The 17,165-nt window shown below is 42.8% G+C and overlaps 1 protein-coding gene across 3 annotated transcripts in view; it reads left to right on the top strand.

Moving 5' to 3' along the window:
- Positions 1-340: 340 nt before the first annotated feature.
- Positions 341-17,165, top strand: part of CEP41 (centrosomal protein 41) — a 52,135-nt gene continuing 35,310 nt past the window's right edge. For 2 of the 3 annotated variants that reach the window (XM_040259637.1, XM_040259639.1), the window contains exon 1: positions 341-4,131. In XM_040259637.1, the coding sequence (XP_040115571.1) occupies positions 4,099-4,131 (33 nt within the window). In that variant the 5' untranslated portion in view covers positions 341-4,098. The remainder of the gene's footprint in view (positions 4,132-17,165) is intronic. The other variant, XM_040259638.1, reaches the window with a different exon arrangement.

Raw genomic sequence — 17,165 nt, 5'->3', positions numbered from 1 at the left:
TGGCTCTCAGAAGTGGCTGCAAAACTGTATATGTGGGAATGCCAATCCGATCAGGTAAGGAACTAGCATGCCAATTTTTTTTTTGTTTGTTTTGCCAGTGAGCAGTGTAACCAAAGAAATTCTGGGAGGTAGGTATTACTCCCCTGGAAGGGGCTGCATGGATGCTGGAGGTCTTTGGGCCCAGATAAAGTAATTCAACTGTGTCCTAAGCTGGAGAAGGGCAAGGGTCAGCTCTCCAATCAGCGGTTAATGTGCTCTTTCCTCGGCACATTCCACCACCAGGTAGAACAACATCAAATTGTTACCAGAACTGTAGAGACCTCATCCCGGGGGTGGGGGGTGGGTGTGGGGGCAACCTATGGATCGGTGGTTCACTGCCTCGGGGGCAGTTTCATTTCTGGGGGCTCAGGGAAGGAACCCAGGACTGGACTGGATTGGACATCTGAAAGTGCACATCATTTAGGGAATGAAGGTAAATGAAGCCAAGGAAGGGAGGCAAGGCCCAGATCCCAGAAACATTGTCATGAGACAGGTCTGAGGGGAGGATGCTGGGCTCTGAGCAGGAAACTGGGCTGAGAGCTGGAGATGGAGAGCAAGTTGGCATGAGACTGGAGGAGAGGATGGATTTGGCATAAAGGGGTCCAGAAGGTTTTAGCTCAGAGAGGGCCAGTCTACCTGATACCCAAACACCCATCTAGTTGTTGGGGAGAGGAGGCTGGGTAGAGGGGACTGACCAAGGACAGGAGTACCTAAGACATTAAATAGCCCTAAACCAGCAACACTTACCTACCTGGGGCTCACATCGACTCTGTAGAGACCAGAAGCTTTCTAGAACATATACAGGGTTAAAAAGAAGACATCCAACAAATGGAAGTTCACAAGAGCACTTCTAACTTCATGAAAAATAAGTTAATCAGTGAAAGTAGGAACTTCTAAAGAAAAGAATCAGAACTTCTTCTCTTACAAACAAAGCTTGAACCTCTTAGCAATCATGACTCTGATTGCAAGGATCTTACTCAAGTGCCTAGAGAGTCTTTTACTGCCAAGAACGGGAGAGCTGTAGCTCTTCAGAGAGCAGAATTGCGTAGAATTCAGTTTAGCTCTAAATTGGCCCAGACAAAGACCAGAGACAATTTTCAGGCCGAAGTCAGAATCAAGTTTTTTTGTTTCTTATGGACAGGATGGTTTTTATTAAGATATAAAATTAATTCACAGTCCCTGAAGCATATTTGCAAAATGCACAAAGTGTAAGGAATAAAATAAATAACTGTATCCCATAATCTAGAGATGGTTTACATTTTAAATATTTTTTGCTCAGATTTTTTTGTGTATGTGAATACCTATGTTTTTCTCCACACAAATCAGGAGTCTATTAACTAAAAAATTGTTTCCAGCTCTTTCCATTTACTCTATCAGGAACAGTTAGCTCTCCATTGCCTTCATTATTCTCTGAAACATATTTTTTAATGGTTCCATAATATTACTCATTATGGATATGCCATTATTTATTTTAATCATTTTCAAACTAATGATCAATTAGGTTGTTTCAGTTTTTCATCATTTAAAATAAGATTCCAGTAAACATTTGTGGGTGTAATGTTTGTGCAACTCCCTGATTACTTCCTCAGGAAGAATTCTCCCCATATCAAAATTAGAGGGCTTTTTTGATACCCATTCTTGAATTACTTTTCACTTCTTTGTATTTGCACTCACAATGTATGAGCATGCTTGTCTCACAAATCGTTAGCCAACACTTAGCATTTATTATTAAAAAAAGAGAAAACAAAACTTTTTCTATTTGTTAGTCAAAAAATGGGATCTAATTGTTTTATTTTTTCTTTCCCTACTAGTTGGATATTTCTTCACAGTTTATCAAATGCTTTTCTTCTATGAATTACTATGTTGTGTGATTTACCTACTTTTCATATTGTGGATAAGCACCTTGCTTTAATTTTGAAGCAGTTTTGCTATAGCAGGACCCAAAAGAAATCCTAAAGAGAAACTCATGATGTTAAAAACTTTTGATTTATAGCTTTAAGCTTTCCAAAAATTCCACTGAGGCAAAATGGAAGGAAATATTAATAGGAGGCTCTTCTAGTTTCTCAAGGTGTGGCCCTTGGACCCTGTGCATCAGACTCAGGGGTGGGAGTTGGGGAAGACGCATTTCAATTACAAATTCCTACATTTCTACCCCAGACACAAAGAGTCAGCATCTCTGACAATTGGACCTGAGAAGCCACATTTCTGTAATATCTCTGATTGCTTTATATGCAGCCCAAATTTGACAACCACAATGACTGCTGATGCAAAGAAACCTGATATTCCCATTCCCTCTGCAACAAAGGGGAGCCAACCCTACAGACGAGTCCAAACACTGATAAATGGAAGCTGAGCTTCCAACTTGGACCAGCTACTGGGTCTTGTACTTTCTGTTCTTTTGACTTCTTGACTTCTTGACATCGTACTTTAACTTGATTACTGCATTATCACTATTATCTATTCAGTCTCCGAGGTATAAAAATGATAACCATCCTTGATTCCTTCCTATCTCTTGCACTCCTAACCTCTTCTCATGTCTTTAAATCTCTTTTCCTCTTTCTCACAACCCCTTAGTTTAGTCCCTTATTATCTCCCTCTCTGCTTTCCTTTCTCCTGTTTATTCTACCCATAATCTCTATCACCACACCACCCCCCACTCTGCACCAGGTAAACATCTTTCTAAGTTGTAATGTGTCCAGAAGCCTCTGCTTGCTATGCAAAAGATTCTAAATATCCTCCCACCTCCAATGCAGTCTCTAAACTCTTCCTTATTTTAGTGGAGGGGAGAAAAACTAGTAATTGCAAAGAGTGGAAGGATTGGAGATAACAAGGAAGTTAAAACTCAGGAAGCATGAACGTGCCGGAAGACAGCTGTGGCCAGTTTAAGATCCTGGAGATCAAGCAGCACTGAGTAACAATACGACTCAAGATTTGACCGGAAGGGTGGGTTGCTGAGGAGTCTGAAAGGACAAGGGCATGTCACGCCATGTTGTTGAATGGGTCATCTGCCCAGACCCTGAAACAGCTCAGATGTATGCTATTATTCACAAGCAAAGAGCTAGCGAGTATGAACAGTTCAGGGTAACCTTTCTCCATTCCTGGAAAAACAACTTAAAGCAAAGGACAAAGGGTTACTGTGTTGTTCCCCCCATGTAAAAGGAAATAATAATTTTGATGGATTTGGTGGGACATTTTGGAGCCAAGTCAAACTGTGTGTGTGATTGTTTTGTAAAGGTGCTAGGACTTAATTTTCAGATCTGGAATAAGAACAGGTGGTGGCTGATGGCAGGAGTCACAATGGTTTCCATGACAACGAGACTGGGTCTTAGTCATCCTCCCATCCTCCACAAAACCTTCTGCAGCTTTTCTCATAAGGTGCTTATTAAATATTTGTTAAATGAATGAAGAATCACAGAATGATGTGTGTGCTTTGCAATTAAGGCTGCTGTTCTGTTGCTAGTTAAAAGCTTTTAAAGCAACAATAATGCCTGTATTTCCACATGATATTTTGCACAATTTGCATATTAACTTAACCTGAAAATAAACTACAGACTCTCATCCCTGTGAACAACCATGTCCCATAACTATCCTCTATTGTGGAAGAATTATCCAGATCTTTGGCTAAAAGAGCCTTAAAGAGGGGCGACCCTGCACGGTGTTTGTGCTTCCACCTTAGCTAGAAACACTTGCTTTTTCCACGCTCTCGAGCCCCTCCCCCCTCGAGCTCTCCGCAGCCGCCCACGCGCTGTCTGCAGCTTCCCCTCCCCCCGCGTCCCTCATCCCGCGCGGAGGCTGGAGTCTGCAGGCCCCGCCGAGAGCACAAAGAGCCTCGCCAGCCGGCGTCCCGCGTTGCCCTTGGCAACCATTGAGCAGCGTCTCATTCTCCCTTGACCCTGCAATGAGAGAGTAAACAGGGCATCCATTGGCTGGTAGGGGAAAGCAGGCCAATCGGAGAAGAGGTTGTAGGGAGGCGGCTGAGCGGGGGTTGTGGGGGTAGGAAGCTAGGGTTAGAGGCTACCGGTGAGGCTAGAAACCCGAGCGTGGTCGGTTGGAGCAAATATGTCTGTCCGGAGACACATTGGGAATCCTGAGGTGAGGGCCAGGTCCAGATGGGAGAATCGGAGGGGGAGGGCGCACCGGAAAAGGCTCCACATGGGCGGGGAAGAGTAGCCAGCGACTTCCGCCGTCCGGAAGGCGGGAAGCGGCGGTGTGAGGAGGGGTCTGGAGGGGGAGGGAGGCGGGGCGGGTCGGGGGGGATAAAATGCCTGACCCTTATCCTGCGGCCACAGGCCACCATTCCGCACAGGCTCATTATGTTTGTCGCCAAAAGAAGCGAAATGCATGGAGACACAATCCCTTCCCTCAGAGGGCTTACAGTCTAAGAATGGCCCCTAAAAAAATAAGTAACATCAGGATGAAGCCCGAAAACACTAAAGGAACCAAATCAAAAGAGCCATCATTTCTGATTATGGGGATACAGAAAGAGCAGGAATAAGCAGACTAAGCCAATTGGAAAGGATGCAAAATATGACGTAAATTTTACCCCCTCCTCGATTAAGACCTTTTACTTACTTGGCAGTTTCACAACCAGTTGCCCTCTGCATATGGGGTCATTTCACCGCAACAAATGTTTACTGGATTCCTACTGTGCAGGGGGTGCTAGAAATACAAAGAGAGTCAGACAAGGCCTGTTTATTAAGTCTAGTGAGGAAGACTTATAAACAATTTGAGTTAAATGTGGTTGGAGAATAAGATGTTAGGAGAGCAGAGAAGAAAGCTAGGGCTCACCTGAGGGAATGAGAGAAGGGGTCTGGAGATGATCTGAAGTCTCAAATTACTAGGCAGATGAAGAAACATCCCAGGCAGACAGGACAACCGGAGCTAGAGAGGACAGCTGGAGCCAAGTTAAGTAGATGTGAAACACGCAGGTAGACAGCGCCTCATAGAGAGGCAGGGCCTCTGTGCCTTGCCAGTGTAATAAACTGGAGTTGCAGCTTGTTTCATCTCATGATGGATGTCTATGAGCTTTGTTGAGAAAGCTGTACCTTTGTTGAGAAAGGTTGGATTTCGGCTCTGCAGGGGAGTGCCATGATCCATTGTAATGTCTACCATGGATGTACGGGAGGTAGGTGTGAAGAGTAACACTTTGACCAAGGCCTTTTGATTGCTGGTCAGAATTTGAGAAGCTTTGGGGTTTTAAGCAGCCCAGTGCCCTGATCAGTTGCGCATTTTAGGTGATGGTTGTAACCACATTGCAGACAATGGATTTGAGGGGGCCAGGACTGGGGCTAGGGAGATTGGGGTTAGGTGGTTATTATGATACAGACCTCCAGTAAGGCTGTGGAACTAGGGTCAGAAAGAAATTCTTAGGGGATAAAATAATCATGACTTAATGATTAACTTGAGAAATGAGGGTGTGATGGATGACTTTGAGCTTGGGCTACTCACTGGTGCTGATGCCATTAATGAGATCAGAAATATGGGAGAAAGAGGATGAATAGTCTTACGAGTGTAGGGATAGAGGAGCAGGGATACCCTTTATGGTTGCATATTTGTGCCCTGGATAAAGATGTTCAGCTTACTCTCTTGTTTTCATGGAGCACAACTGCATAAGAAATAAATATTTTAAATTTATGTCTACAACATTAGGCATATCTAAAAATTTTATTTTACCTTCATGTTTATATGCCTGAGAGCTTAGTTAGGTATGGAATTCTTGGTTAGAAATCATCAGTCTATTGGAAACATTGCATTGTGGTCTAATAGCACTCACTTTTTGTTGTGGAGACATTCAAAACCATTCTGTTCCTTTGTATGCCACTTGAGTGTTCCTTTCTGGGAGCTCATAGAATCTTCTCTTTGTCACCAGCGTTATGTTTCACAAAGATATTTCTTGATAGATGTTTGTTCTCACTTTTTGAGGGGAGAGGCACCAGAAACTCATGACTTTCTATTCTGTAAACATTTTAAAAAGTTGTTATTGACTCACATCCTCCATTTTTCTCATCCTCTCTTTCTTGAATTCATTATTCTGATGTTGCTTCTATATGACTGGTTCCCTAATTTTCTTAAATTTTATCTCCTATTTTCTACATCTTTGTTTTTTTGTTGTTGTTGTTCTCTTTGGAAGATGTAACTTTATCCTCCAGTCTTTCTATTGAGTTTTTAATTTCTGCCATCATGTTGTTAATTCTTAAAGAACTCTGATTTGGGCTCTAATGGCCTTTAAAAAAAACCTTTATTTTTAAATAAATTCACAGCAAGTTTCCAAAATAGTACAAAGTGACCCCATGTACCGTTTACCCAGTTTCCCTCAATGATTATACTTTATGTAAATATAGTACAATATGAAAAGCAGAAATTTGACATTTGTACAACATGTATGTAGTTTGGAGCTATCTTATCACATGTGTAGATTTAATCTAATCTAATTTAATATAATCAAGATTTGCATGAGTGTTGATTTACAATCAAGATAGAGAACTATTCCATCGCCACAGATCTCTCCCTCAAGCTACTCGTTGCTAGTCACACCCACTTTCCTCCTCACCATCCTAACCCCTGGCAACCATTAATGTGGCCTCTTATTTCTGTAATTTTGAAAATGTTACATAAATGGAAATCGTATAGTTTGTGACCTTTTAAGACTGGCTTTTTTCACGCAAAATAGTATTATTAAGACACATTCACGTTGTTGCCTGTAGCAATAGTTCATTCGTTTTTATTGCTGATTAGTATTCTGTGGTATGGATGTAAAGCAGTTTGTTTAACCATTAAACTATTGTAGGATATTTTGGTTGCTTTCTGTTTGGGCAACAAACAGAGATATGATCTTTGGGGTACAGTTCTTTGTGTGGATGTTAATTTTCATTTCTCTGGGATAGATGCTCAAGAGTGCAGTTGCTAGGTGGTATGGTAAGCTTATATTTAGGTGTGTTTCTTTTTAAAATATGTGGCTGTGCGAGGTCTTCGTTGCAGCATGTGGAATGCAGGATGTTTTAGTTTCGGCATTCAAACTCCTAGCTGCAGTATGTGGAAACTAGTTCCCTGACCAAGGATCAAACCCTGCATTGGGAGCACGGAGTCTTAGCCACTGAAGCACCAGAAATTCCCGTATATTAAGTTTTTTAAGAAACTGCCAAACCAGTTTTCCAGAGCGGGTGTAACATTTTGCATTCCCAGCCCTAGTGTATGAGAAATCCAGTGTTTTTACATTCTTGGCAACATTGACTATTACAAGCATTTTTTATTTTAGTTGTTTTAATAGGTGTGTAGTGATACCTCCTCATGGTCTTAATTTGCATTTTCCTAACTGATACTGGGGCTTCCCAGATGGCTGAGTGGTAAAGAAGTCACCTGCCAATGCTGGAGAGGCAGGTTTAATCCCTGGGTGGGGAAGGTCCCCTGAAGTAGGAATTGGCAACCCTCTCCAGTATTCTTGCTTGGGAAATCCCATGGACAACGGAGCCCGGCAGGCTGCAGTCCACAGGGTCGGAAAAAGCTGGACACAACTTAGCGTCTAAACAACAACAGTATCTTCACAGAGTTCTGCAGTCATCACCAAAACCAATTTCAGAGCATTTTCATCACCCCCAAAAGAAATTTTGTAACCTCTCGCTATCACTCCTTAATCCTCTCCTGTCTATTTCTGTCTCTGTGGATTTGCCTGTTCTCTACATTTCATGTAAATTGAATTATGCAAAATGTCTTATGTGACTGGCATCTTTCATAATGTTTTAAAAGTTCATGAATGTTGTATTATGCTTTGATATTTCATTCCTTTTTATTACTGAGTAATATTCCTTTGCATGGATCTGCCACATTTTTTTCATGCATTCTTTTATTGATGGACATTTTTGTTGTTTCCATTTTCGGGCTATTATGAATGATGCTACTATGTGTATTCATACAGGCATATTTTGTTTTATTGCATTTAGCAGATACTGCATTTTCAGAAATTGAAGGTTTGTGCAATTCTGTATCAAGCAAATCTTTTGGCATCATTTTCCCAACAGCATTTGCTCACTTCATGTCTCTGTGTCACATTTTGGTAATTATCACAATTATTTCAAATAGTTTATTAATGTTTGTTATGATGATCTGTGATCTTTGAGTTACTACTACAACTTGCTTAAAGCTCAGATGATGGTTAGCATATTTTAGCAAAAAAGTATTTTTTAATTAAGATATATACATTTTTTAAGACATAATTCTTTTGTACACTTAATGTTGTTGTTCAGTTGTGTCCAACTCTTTGCAACCCCATGGACTGTAGCCCTCCAGGCTCCTCTGTCTATGGAATTCTACAGGCAAGATTACTGGAGTGGGTAGCCATTCTCTTTTTCCAGGAGATCTTCCCAACCCAGAGATTGAACCTGGTTTTCCTCCATTGCAGACAGATTCTTTACCATCTGAGCCACCAGGGAAGCCTGAGAGTAGAAGCTTAGTTGAGTTGCTGGAGAAATTAAAGTTAGGGGCTAAATTTCAACATGAGTATACACCAGTCACTTAATATCCCCATTTTCAGTAATGATAGCTTTTCCCATGTCTGGAAACTATCCCACCCCAAGTCCTGAAACCCTTTTCAGGAAATAACTCTATGGATAGCTGCTGTGGTGGGGGAAGGGCAGTCACCCAGTGACACAGAGGGAGCAGGTTTTATAGATCCAGTAGCTTCTCATTCAGATTTCAACCAATTTTGCTTATTTCAGCCCTTTTACTTCTGGAGGTGCCTGGAGCTGTCAATTCCTGGGCCTTTTAAGAATTTTTCTTGGCTTTCCCTTCAATTTTCTTGAGTATATCAAGTAATTTTCACTTGTTGATGGGCTTCCTAGACTTCTGAAAACACATGTTATCGTTTCTCCTATACTCGTTCTCTCTTTTGGGGGCTTTATGTCCTTAAAATAGTATCCTTTTAATGAGGTTTTTACTGAGGTTTTGGAAGGAAGTGCATTTGCTCAATATGCTATCTTCACCCAGTAGGTCATGATCTGTAATTATTTTATTTGCTTGTCTATTTCTGGCACATCTACAAGAAAACATAGGAATCTTGTCTGTACTGTGCCACTGCCTGGCACACAATTGTTCTTTAAATATTTGTTAAATGAGTAAATGAATATATCTCAGCTAGGAGAAGAAGTCAAGGCTACTGCTGCTGCTGCTGCTGCTGCTGCTAAGTCGCTTCAATCGTGTCCGACTCTGTGCAACCCCATTGATGGCAGCCCACTGGGCTCCTCCTTCCCTGGGATTCTCCAGGCAAGAACACTGGAGTGGGTTGCCATTTCCTTCTCCAGTACATGAAAGTGAAAAGTTAAAGTGAAGCCGCTCAGTCGTGCCCGACTCTTAGCCACCCCATGGACTGCAGCCTACCAGGCTCCTCCATCCATGGGATTTTCCAGGCAAGAGTACTGGAATGGGTTGCCATTTCCTTCTCTGAGAAGTCAAGGCTAGAGTTCACTATTTGGGAATTAGAAGCATGTAAATAGAATTAAGGCTAAATGGCCCACAGAGAACTTATAGATTAAGAAAATGGAATCTTAGGGAAGACAGTGTTTAAATGGCTAAGAGAAGGATCCATGAGTCATTGGAGAATCAGGAGAGAGAGCTATTATTGAAGTCAAATGAAAACTGAAGAAGGTGGGACTATATAACACTGTGCAGAAAGGTCATGTAAGTTAGAGGCTGAGAAGTAACTGTTATATTTAGCAGTTAGGGGATCTCTGAGATTGGCTAGCTCTTCCAGGAACCATAGTAGAATGATGTGGACAGTGGCCACATTGCAACGGATGGAAGAGTAAGATGCAGTTACTTAGTGTAGTGGTTCCCCCTGCCCCTGCCACCCACAAGGAACATAGCTAGAGGGACTTCCCTGGCAGGCCAGTGGTTAAGATTCTGCACTTCAACTGAAAGGTTCATTCCTGCATTCTGCACAGGTTCAATCCCTGGCCAGGGAATTAAGATCCCACATGCTGCATGGCACAGCCAAAATAAATAAATAAATAAAACAAGGAGGTTAGCTAGAAAGTAAAAAGGGTGAGATGGCGTTCCAATTATATGTTGGTTTGTCATGAGTTTTCTCAATATTTAGTGGCTTAGAACAACAACAAACTGAAGAAGGTAGGATCATGACCTACTGGGTGAAGACCATTGAACAAATGTACTTCCTTCCAAAACCTCAGTAAAAACCTCATTAAAAGGGTACTATTTTAAGGACATAAAGCCCCCAAAAGAGAGGGAGTGTGTAGGAGATGTGATAAATTGACATTATTATTGGTCAAGTTCTAGAGGTTGACGAGGCTCAACTTGGCAATTACTTGGGCTCTCTCGTGGTTTTGCAGACAGATAGAAACTGGGTCTAAAGTTATCTTGAAGGCTTTTTTCACATCAGATTGCTGATAGAGACCTCAGCTGGTGCTGTCAGCCACGCCACCTACAAATGACCTTTTCCATGTGACTTGGCCTTCCCTGTAGTGTGAGCTGGGTCCCAAGAACAAGTGTCTCAAAAGAACCAGGTTGAAGCTGTATTGTCTTTTATGATCCTGCCTCAGAAGTCCTGTGGTATCACCTCCATCAGTCACATGCCCATTCAGATTCAAGGGGAAAGAGCATAGACCCCCACCCCTCACTGGGAGGAGTGTCAACATCACAGCATAAGTGGGTTGGGAAATCCTGTTGTGGCCATCTTGAAAAATACAGTCTGCCACAGGTGGTAGCTGCTGGCAGAGTAAGGGCTGCTGCACATGTAACGTGGGTCAAGGCTGGTGTTTAAGATCAGCAGAATTGGACCAGATTAAAACTCCCATTAAAAAAAAAAATCTTTAAAAATTGATACCTAGTACCTTCATTTTATTGACTTTCTCTTTATGCAAATAAGATAAGTAGAGAAATTCTGAACAAAATATGTAATGGAATGTTTTTTCAGTCCTTAATTGTAAATATACATTGTCATTTTAACGTGAACAACCTTCTGAATTTCATTTGAAAAGAAGTGGGAAGTCAGAAAAGCTTATTCGTTTTTGAGTGACCTGTGATTCAGACAATCTCCCTCATTTTTTTTAGTGATTTTCCTGCAGAAAAACCCAGAGAATGTTGACATCTCATTCTTCTCCCTTCTTCTTCAGCATCCATGTATTCCCAAATACATGGTCTTACCTTGCATGTAATAGTGATCTGCCAAAATACTCCTTTGATTGTGTGGCTCATATTTCAGTGTTTCTGGTATCTTCCATCATCTTCAGGGCCAGTCCAGACCCTCAGACCTTGCTATTATAAATTCAGGGGTTTCCACCTGGTGCTTCTGTATCCATGTCCAACCTTACAGCATAGGATTCTATATACCTGTGGCTCTTAACCATTTGGTGATAGACCCCTTTGAAAATCTGGTGAAAATCAAGGACCCTTCCCCTAGAAAAACGTACATACACTCGAAGTTTTTGCATACAGATTCATGGGACTCATGGACCTCCTAAGTTCCATCCATGGACCCCATATTCAGAACTGCTGCCTGAATGAGGCTGTGCAAGTAGAGTAAGAGTTCAAGCCAGACTGTCCAGTTTAATTCCAGGTTCTATCACTCTTACCAGCTAACCTCAGAAAGTCACTCCACCTCTTTATTCCCATTTCCTAATATGTAGAATAAGGCTAACACTAGAAACAGTGTCAGACTTTTGGGGGGGGGCTCCAAAATCACTGCAGATGATGATTGCAGCCATGAAATTAAAAGACGCTTACTCCTTGGAAGAAAAGTTATGACCAACCTAGATAGCATATTCAAAAGCAGAGACATTACTTTGCCGACTAAGGTCCGTCTAGTCAAGGCTATGGTTTTTCCTGTGGTCATGTATGGATGTGAGAGTTGGACTGTGAAGAAGGCTGAGTGCCGAAGAATTGATGCTTTTGAACTGTGGTGTTGGAGAAGACTCTTGAGAGTCCCTTGGACTGCAAGGAGATCCAACCAGTCCATTCTGAAGGAGATCAGCCCTGGGATTTCTTTGGAAGGAATGATGCTAAAGCTGAAACTCCAGTACTTTGGCCACCTCATGCGAAGAGTTGACTCATTGGAAAAGACTCTGATGCTGGGAGGGATTGGGGGCAGGAGGAGAAGGGGACGACTGAGGATGAGATGGCTGGATGGTATCACGGACTCAATGGACGTGAGTCTGAGTGAACTCCAGGAGATGGTGATGGACAGGGAGGCCTGGCATGCTGCAATTCATGGGGTCGCAAAGAGTCGGACACGACTGAACGACTGAACTGAACTGAACTGAGTATCTACTTTATTGGCGGTTGTGAGGATTAAAGGAGATAATGGAGAGAAATGCTTAGCTGAGTGCCTGACAACACAGTAAGTTCTCAGGAAATGTTAGCAGCGATTACGTTTATTGTTGTTGGGTCTTCTCTAGCACATAGAACACTTTGCTGTTCTTTCAACATGCTTTTGGGGCTTCCCAGGTGGTGCTAGTGGTAAAGAACCCACCTGCCAGTGCAGGAGACATAAGAGACTTGGGTTCGATCCCTGTGTCGGGAAGATCCCCTGGAGGAGGGCATGGCAACCCACTCCAGTATTCTTGCCTGGAGAATCCCATAGACAGAGGTGCCTGGCGTGCTGCAGTCCATAGCGTTGCAAAGATCGGACATGACTGAAGTGACTTAGCACTCATGCAAACATGCTTTTAAAAGTGTCCTTGCTATTATAATTTCTTCTACTCAGAATACTTTTTCCATCCCTTTTCCCCATCTTGTTATCCACAGAAGTTCAGCCCTTGAAACCCAGCTCCATTGCCGTTTCTCCCACGCAGTCTCCCGTATCACCCCCAGTGGGAGAGCTCTCTCTGTTCCAGGTTCCTCCAGCCCTTGATGTCAGTGCTGCCCACAGGGCACTAGCACTCACACTGCGTGTGGCTCAGGTCTCAGGACCATCTCCATGCATCTGGCAGTACTTATTACTCTCACGCTGGTGCAAGGCCCTGTACCGGGTACAGAGGTAGAGCCTCTGTCCCAAGTGCAGGCAGTGCGGGGTGTAAATGGTACAAAGTGCTATGACAGTCTAGGCCGGGAAGAGATTTCTATCTGGCTGCACTCCCCAGAGGAGGAATCTTCCTGGAAGATGTGCTTGTGCTGGGTCTTGAAAGCTGACTAGAAGTTAAAGAGCACAGATAGGCAGGTAGATGGGGAGGGTATTTTCTTTCAACCCTCCCTAAAGATATAAATCCTCAAAGGGCCTCTGACACTTTGGGTTGCTTTCAAAGAGCCTGTACTAATACCACAAACATGAACTTTCTCAACTTTCTCTCTCCTCCCTCCCGTTGAACCTTCATCATGACCACCTATCTTATTTCATTATTTATTGGCCGCACCACACAGCCTGTGGGATCCTTTTTCCCCCAACCAGGGAGCAAACCCATCCCCCAGCATTGAAAGCATGGAGTCTCAACCACTGGACCACCAGGCAAGTCCCCTTATTTCATTATCTTAAACATATTTCCAAAGCTGCACGTTCCGCCTGGGCTCTGGGCCTCATCTTCTCCTACTCCCTCATTTTCATAACTGCTTGCCTCATTTTCAGCCTTTTATTCAGCCCATTTGCTTATAAACATCCTCGAACTTCTCCTTTCTTCAAACAACAAAAACTATTCTTTAGCAACTCTGAAGGAAAAAAAAAAAAAGGACCCAACTGGCTACTATCCTCCCTTCTCATACACTTAACTTGCTTTTTTGCTTTTCTTGGTGTCAGTTTACCATAATGGCATCCACCAGGGTCATCAACCACTGTTGGTTTGTTCAGTCCAAATTCACTTTTCTGTTTTCTCTTCCTTGACCTGCATTCTTTTTCACTTGCTCATATTTGATCTCCTATTCTCTGACTTGACAGCATCAATCACTGTTGACCATTCCCTTCTTCCTGAAACTCTTCTTTAATTCTCATGACCCACTTTCTTGTGGCCTCTTGCAGGTTTCACCCACAGTGCTTTTCTCCACCTGACCATAAACGGAGACTTTTTCCCTCAGCCTGTACATTCTCCAGTGGTGATTCTGTCATTCCCATGGGTTCCCCTGCTGCCTGCATGTCGACAACCCCCAAATCTTGTTTTTTTCTAGTTCAGAAATCTCTCTTGATCTGTAGACCCCCTAGATAATCCAGCTTACCACTTCCATTGTGGATAACCCACAGATACCTCATTTTTAAAATGCCCTAAACAGAATACATGATGTTTTCAATATATGCTTCCTCCTTAAGTTCTCTTTTTGGGAATGGTATCACTGTCCTTTGGGCTTGCCACGTGGCGCAGTAGAGGAGAATCTGGCTGCCACTGCAGGAGACGCAAGAGGCACAGGTTCAATCCCTGAGTCGGGAAGGTCCTTTCAGTTCAGTTCAGTCGCTCATTTGTGCCCAACTCTTTGCGACCCCATGAACCGCAGCACGCCAGGCCTGCCTGTCCATCACCAACTCCCAGAGTCTACCCAAACCCAGGTCCATCGAGTTGGTGATGCCATCCAACCATCTCATCCTCTGTCGTCTCCTTCTCCTCCTGCCCTCAACCTTTCCCAGCATCAGGGTCTTTTCAAATGAATCAGCTCTTTGCATCAGGTGGCCAAAGTATTGGAGTTTCAGCTTCAACATCAGTCCTTCCGATGAACACCCAGGACTGATCTCCTTTAGGGTGGATTGGTTGGGTCACCTTGCAGTCCAAGACAACCCATTCCGGTATTCTTGCCAGGAAAACTCCATGGACAAAGGGAGCCTGGCAGGCTATCATCCATGGGTCACGAGGAGTCAGACACGACTGAGCAACTGAACAACAACGACAATCACTGCCCTTCCCCTGTTATACTGGTCAGTTTTAAAGATTTTATATCTTAAAGACTTTTTAAAACTGTCTGCCTCTCACCTTTACTGCCACTTTCTTAAGACCACAGATTCTCTGAGCACGACCTCTTACCTGACCTTTGTGCCTTCACTCTTGACTATGATCCTATTAGTTCTCCAGGGTGCTGCCAGAGTGATCTTCCTAAAATGGAAATAGGATCCCATCCCTTCTCCCTAAACCTTCTTCAGTCACTCCCATCATCAACACCAGGGATCCTCAGTTTCAGCACAGTCAACATCTGGAGCCAGCTCATTCTTTCTGGGGGTTGGGAGATTCCTCCTGTCATTATAGGATATTTAACAGCGTCCCTGGCCTCTACTTACTAGACATTGGTAACTCACCCACCACCCAGTCCAGACATTGACAAATATCCCTGTGAGCTGGGGGAGCAAAATGGCCCCTTTTGATCTACAGGATCCACCGTGATCTACAGAATAAACTCTAGGTTTCTCAGCATGAGTACGAGGCCCTTTGTGCTCTGCTCCCGCCTGCTCCTCTAGCCCCACTTAACCCCATACTGCCCACATTCCTGCAGGTCTGACAGTTACCAGGAACCCTGCAGCTGCCACCCACTACTAGTTCAGCTTGACTAACTTCCTCAGCCCTCAGGTTTCAGCTCAGAAGTCACTCCTCAGGAAGTAGTTCCAATCTTAACACACACCCCCTGCTTCCCTCTGCTTGTTCATCGTGCAGCGTGACATCTGCTCGCTTGTCTCACGTCCCAGCATCAGCGAGAGCTAGATGGCAAGGACTGTGTTTTGTTACCTCTGTGTCCTCAGCATGGGGGCTTACTCCTAGTAGGCACCCAGTAAATGTCGACTGAATGAATGGTTGGTGCTCAATAAGCCTTTGTCGAATGAATGAATAGTCCTCCTTGAAACAGCTGCTTCTCTCAGCTCTTTCACTTTCCACCATTCCATCCTGTTTATGTAATTGAAAAAAAGAAGCTAGTTGGTCAGTAGGTCAAGAAACAGTCACCCTGAAAGCAAGGATTTTAAGGAAAAAAAAGTCTAGCAGTTCCATAAACTGTATTCTGCGTATGCTAGAACACAAGAGTTTTACGTTACGGTTGGTACCAGAAAGTCAGGAACAAGGATTTGGACCAAAATGGGAAAATGGGCAAGAAACACTACATTTTTGTCCTGTCGCATATGGATTTCTCATTAGTCTATGTAAGGGAAAACCGGGGGCGGGAAGGGCTCAGCCATTGCAGCTGTCCACACTCTCGCCCCCCATCATTCTGCCGCCACCGCACCTGGTCCCCAGAGACACCCTCATTTCTTAGCTATGTTGGCTGAGGTATGGACAAATCCCCCTGGTTCAGCAGAGAGTAGCCTGGAATCTTTCAAAAGAAGCTTTGCTAGGAAACTAGTGGGAAAAACAAAAGTAAAAACAGGAAACAGTATATAGAAACTATAAAAATACAGAGTGTGAAGGAGAGAAAGAAAGGGAAAGACAGAAAAAAGAAAATTCCTTAGCCTGAGATAACTAAATTCGAGTTTTAGCTTTCCTTGACTTAATTTAACTGGCACATATTTTCCCTGGGTTTTTTTGTTGTTTATTTTGTTTTGCCACAGTATCGTCTCCCTCTGGGGAACTCATTCTATAGTCCCTCTTTTCAGTCTTTGAATATTTTCCGTCTCTCACTTAAGAATCTTCTCTGTCTTCATCTTAGAGTCACTTTTTCTTACCGACAGTGGGGTTGCTGATCAGATGGAGCTTTCCAACCTGTCTCAGGATAAAGAAGCTCAGGGGTTCCACCTCTGAGTACCCACGCCAAGTGTCCATGACAAAGGTTTTATTTGCCTGGGGTGAAATGAAAAACACAGAAATATCAATGAGTTTTTTAATAACACTATAGAGCTGATCTTTTTATTCTAGGATTTTTTCTTTCTTTTTAATATTAAAATAGCAGATGGAAATTGTGAGGTTTTACTTTGTTTTTGTTTATGTCCTTGTCAAAATTAAATGTCAATAATTTTCTGTAGGTATCCCAATTTTAAAAACTTCTTCCTGGTTTTCAAAATCAAAAACTCTGACTAATAGATATTCTGTAAGACATATATATATATCCTATTTTTTTATGCTTTGTGAGTCATTTGAAAAAGTATTTTAATATGTAGATTTGTTTTTCAGTCCTCTCAACAGGGCATGCTGTAATTTAACTGTGTTTTCAAGGGCAAATGATACAGGTTTTAAAATCTAATGTTCTCTTCTAAGAAACTAAATAGTTGCTGTAATATAATCCTCACAATAAAG

The sequence above is a fragment of the Oryx dammah genome, unplaced genomic scaffold, assembly GCF_014754425.2.
Source record: "Oryx dammah isolate SB20612 unplaced genomic scaffold, SCBI_Odam_1.1 HiC_scaffold_18, whole genome shotgun sequence".
In the NCBI taxonomy this organism is placed as follows: Eukaryota; Metazoa; Chordata; class Mammalia; order Artiodactyla; family Bovidae; genus Oryx; species Oryx dammah.
The sequence above is the reverse complement of the archived record's forward strand: the minus strand, read 5'-3'. Positions and strand labels throughout refer to the sequence as shown.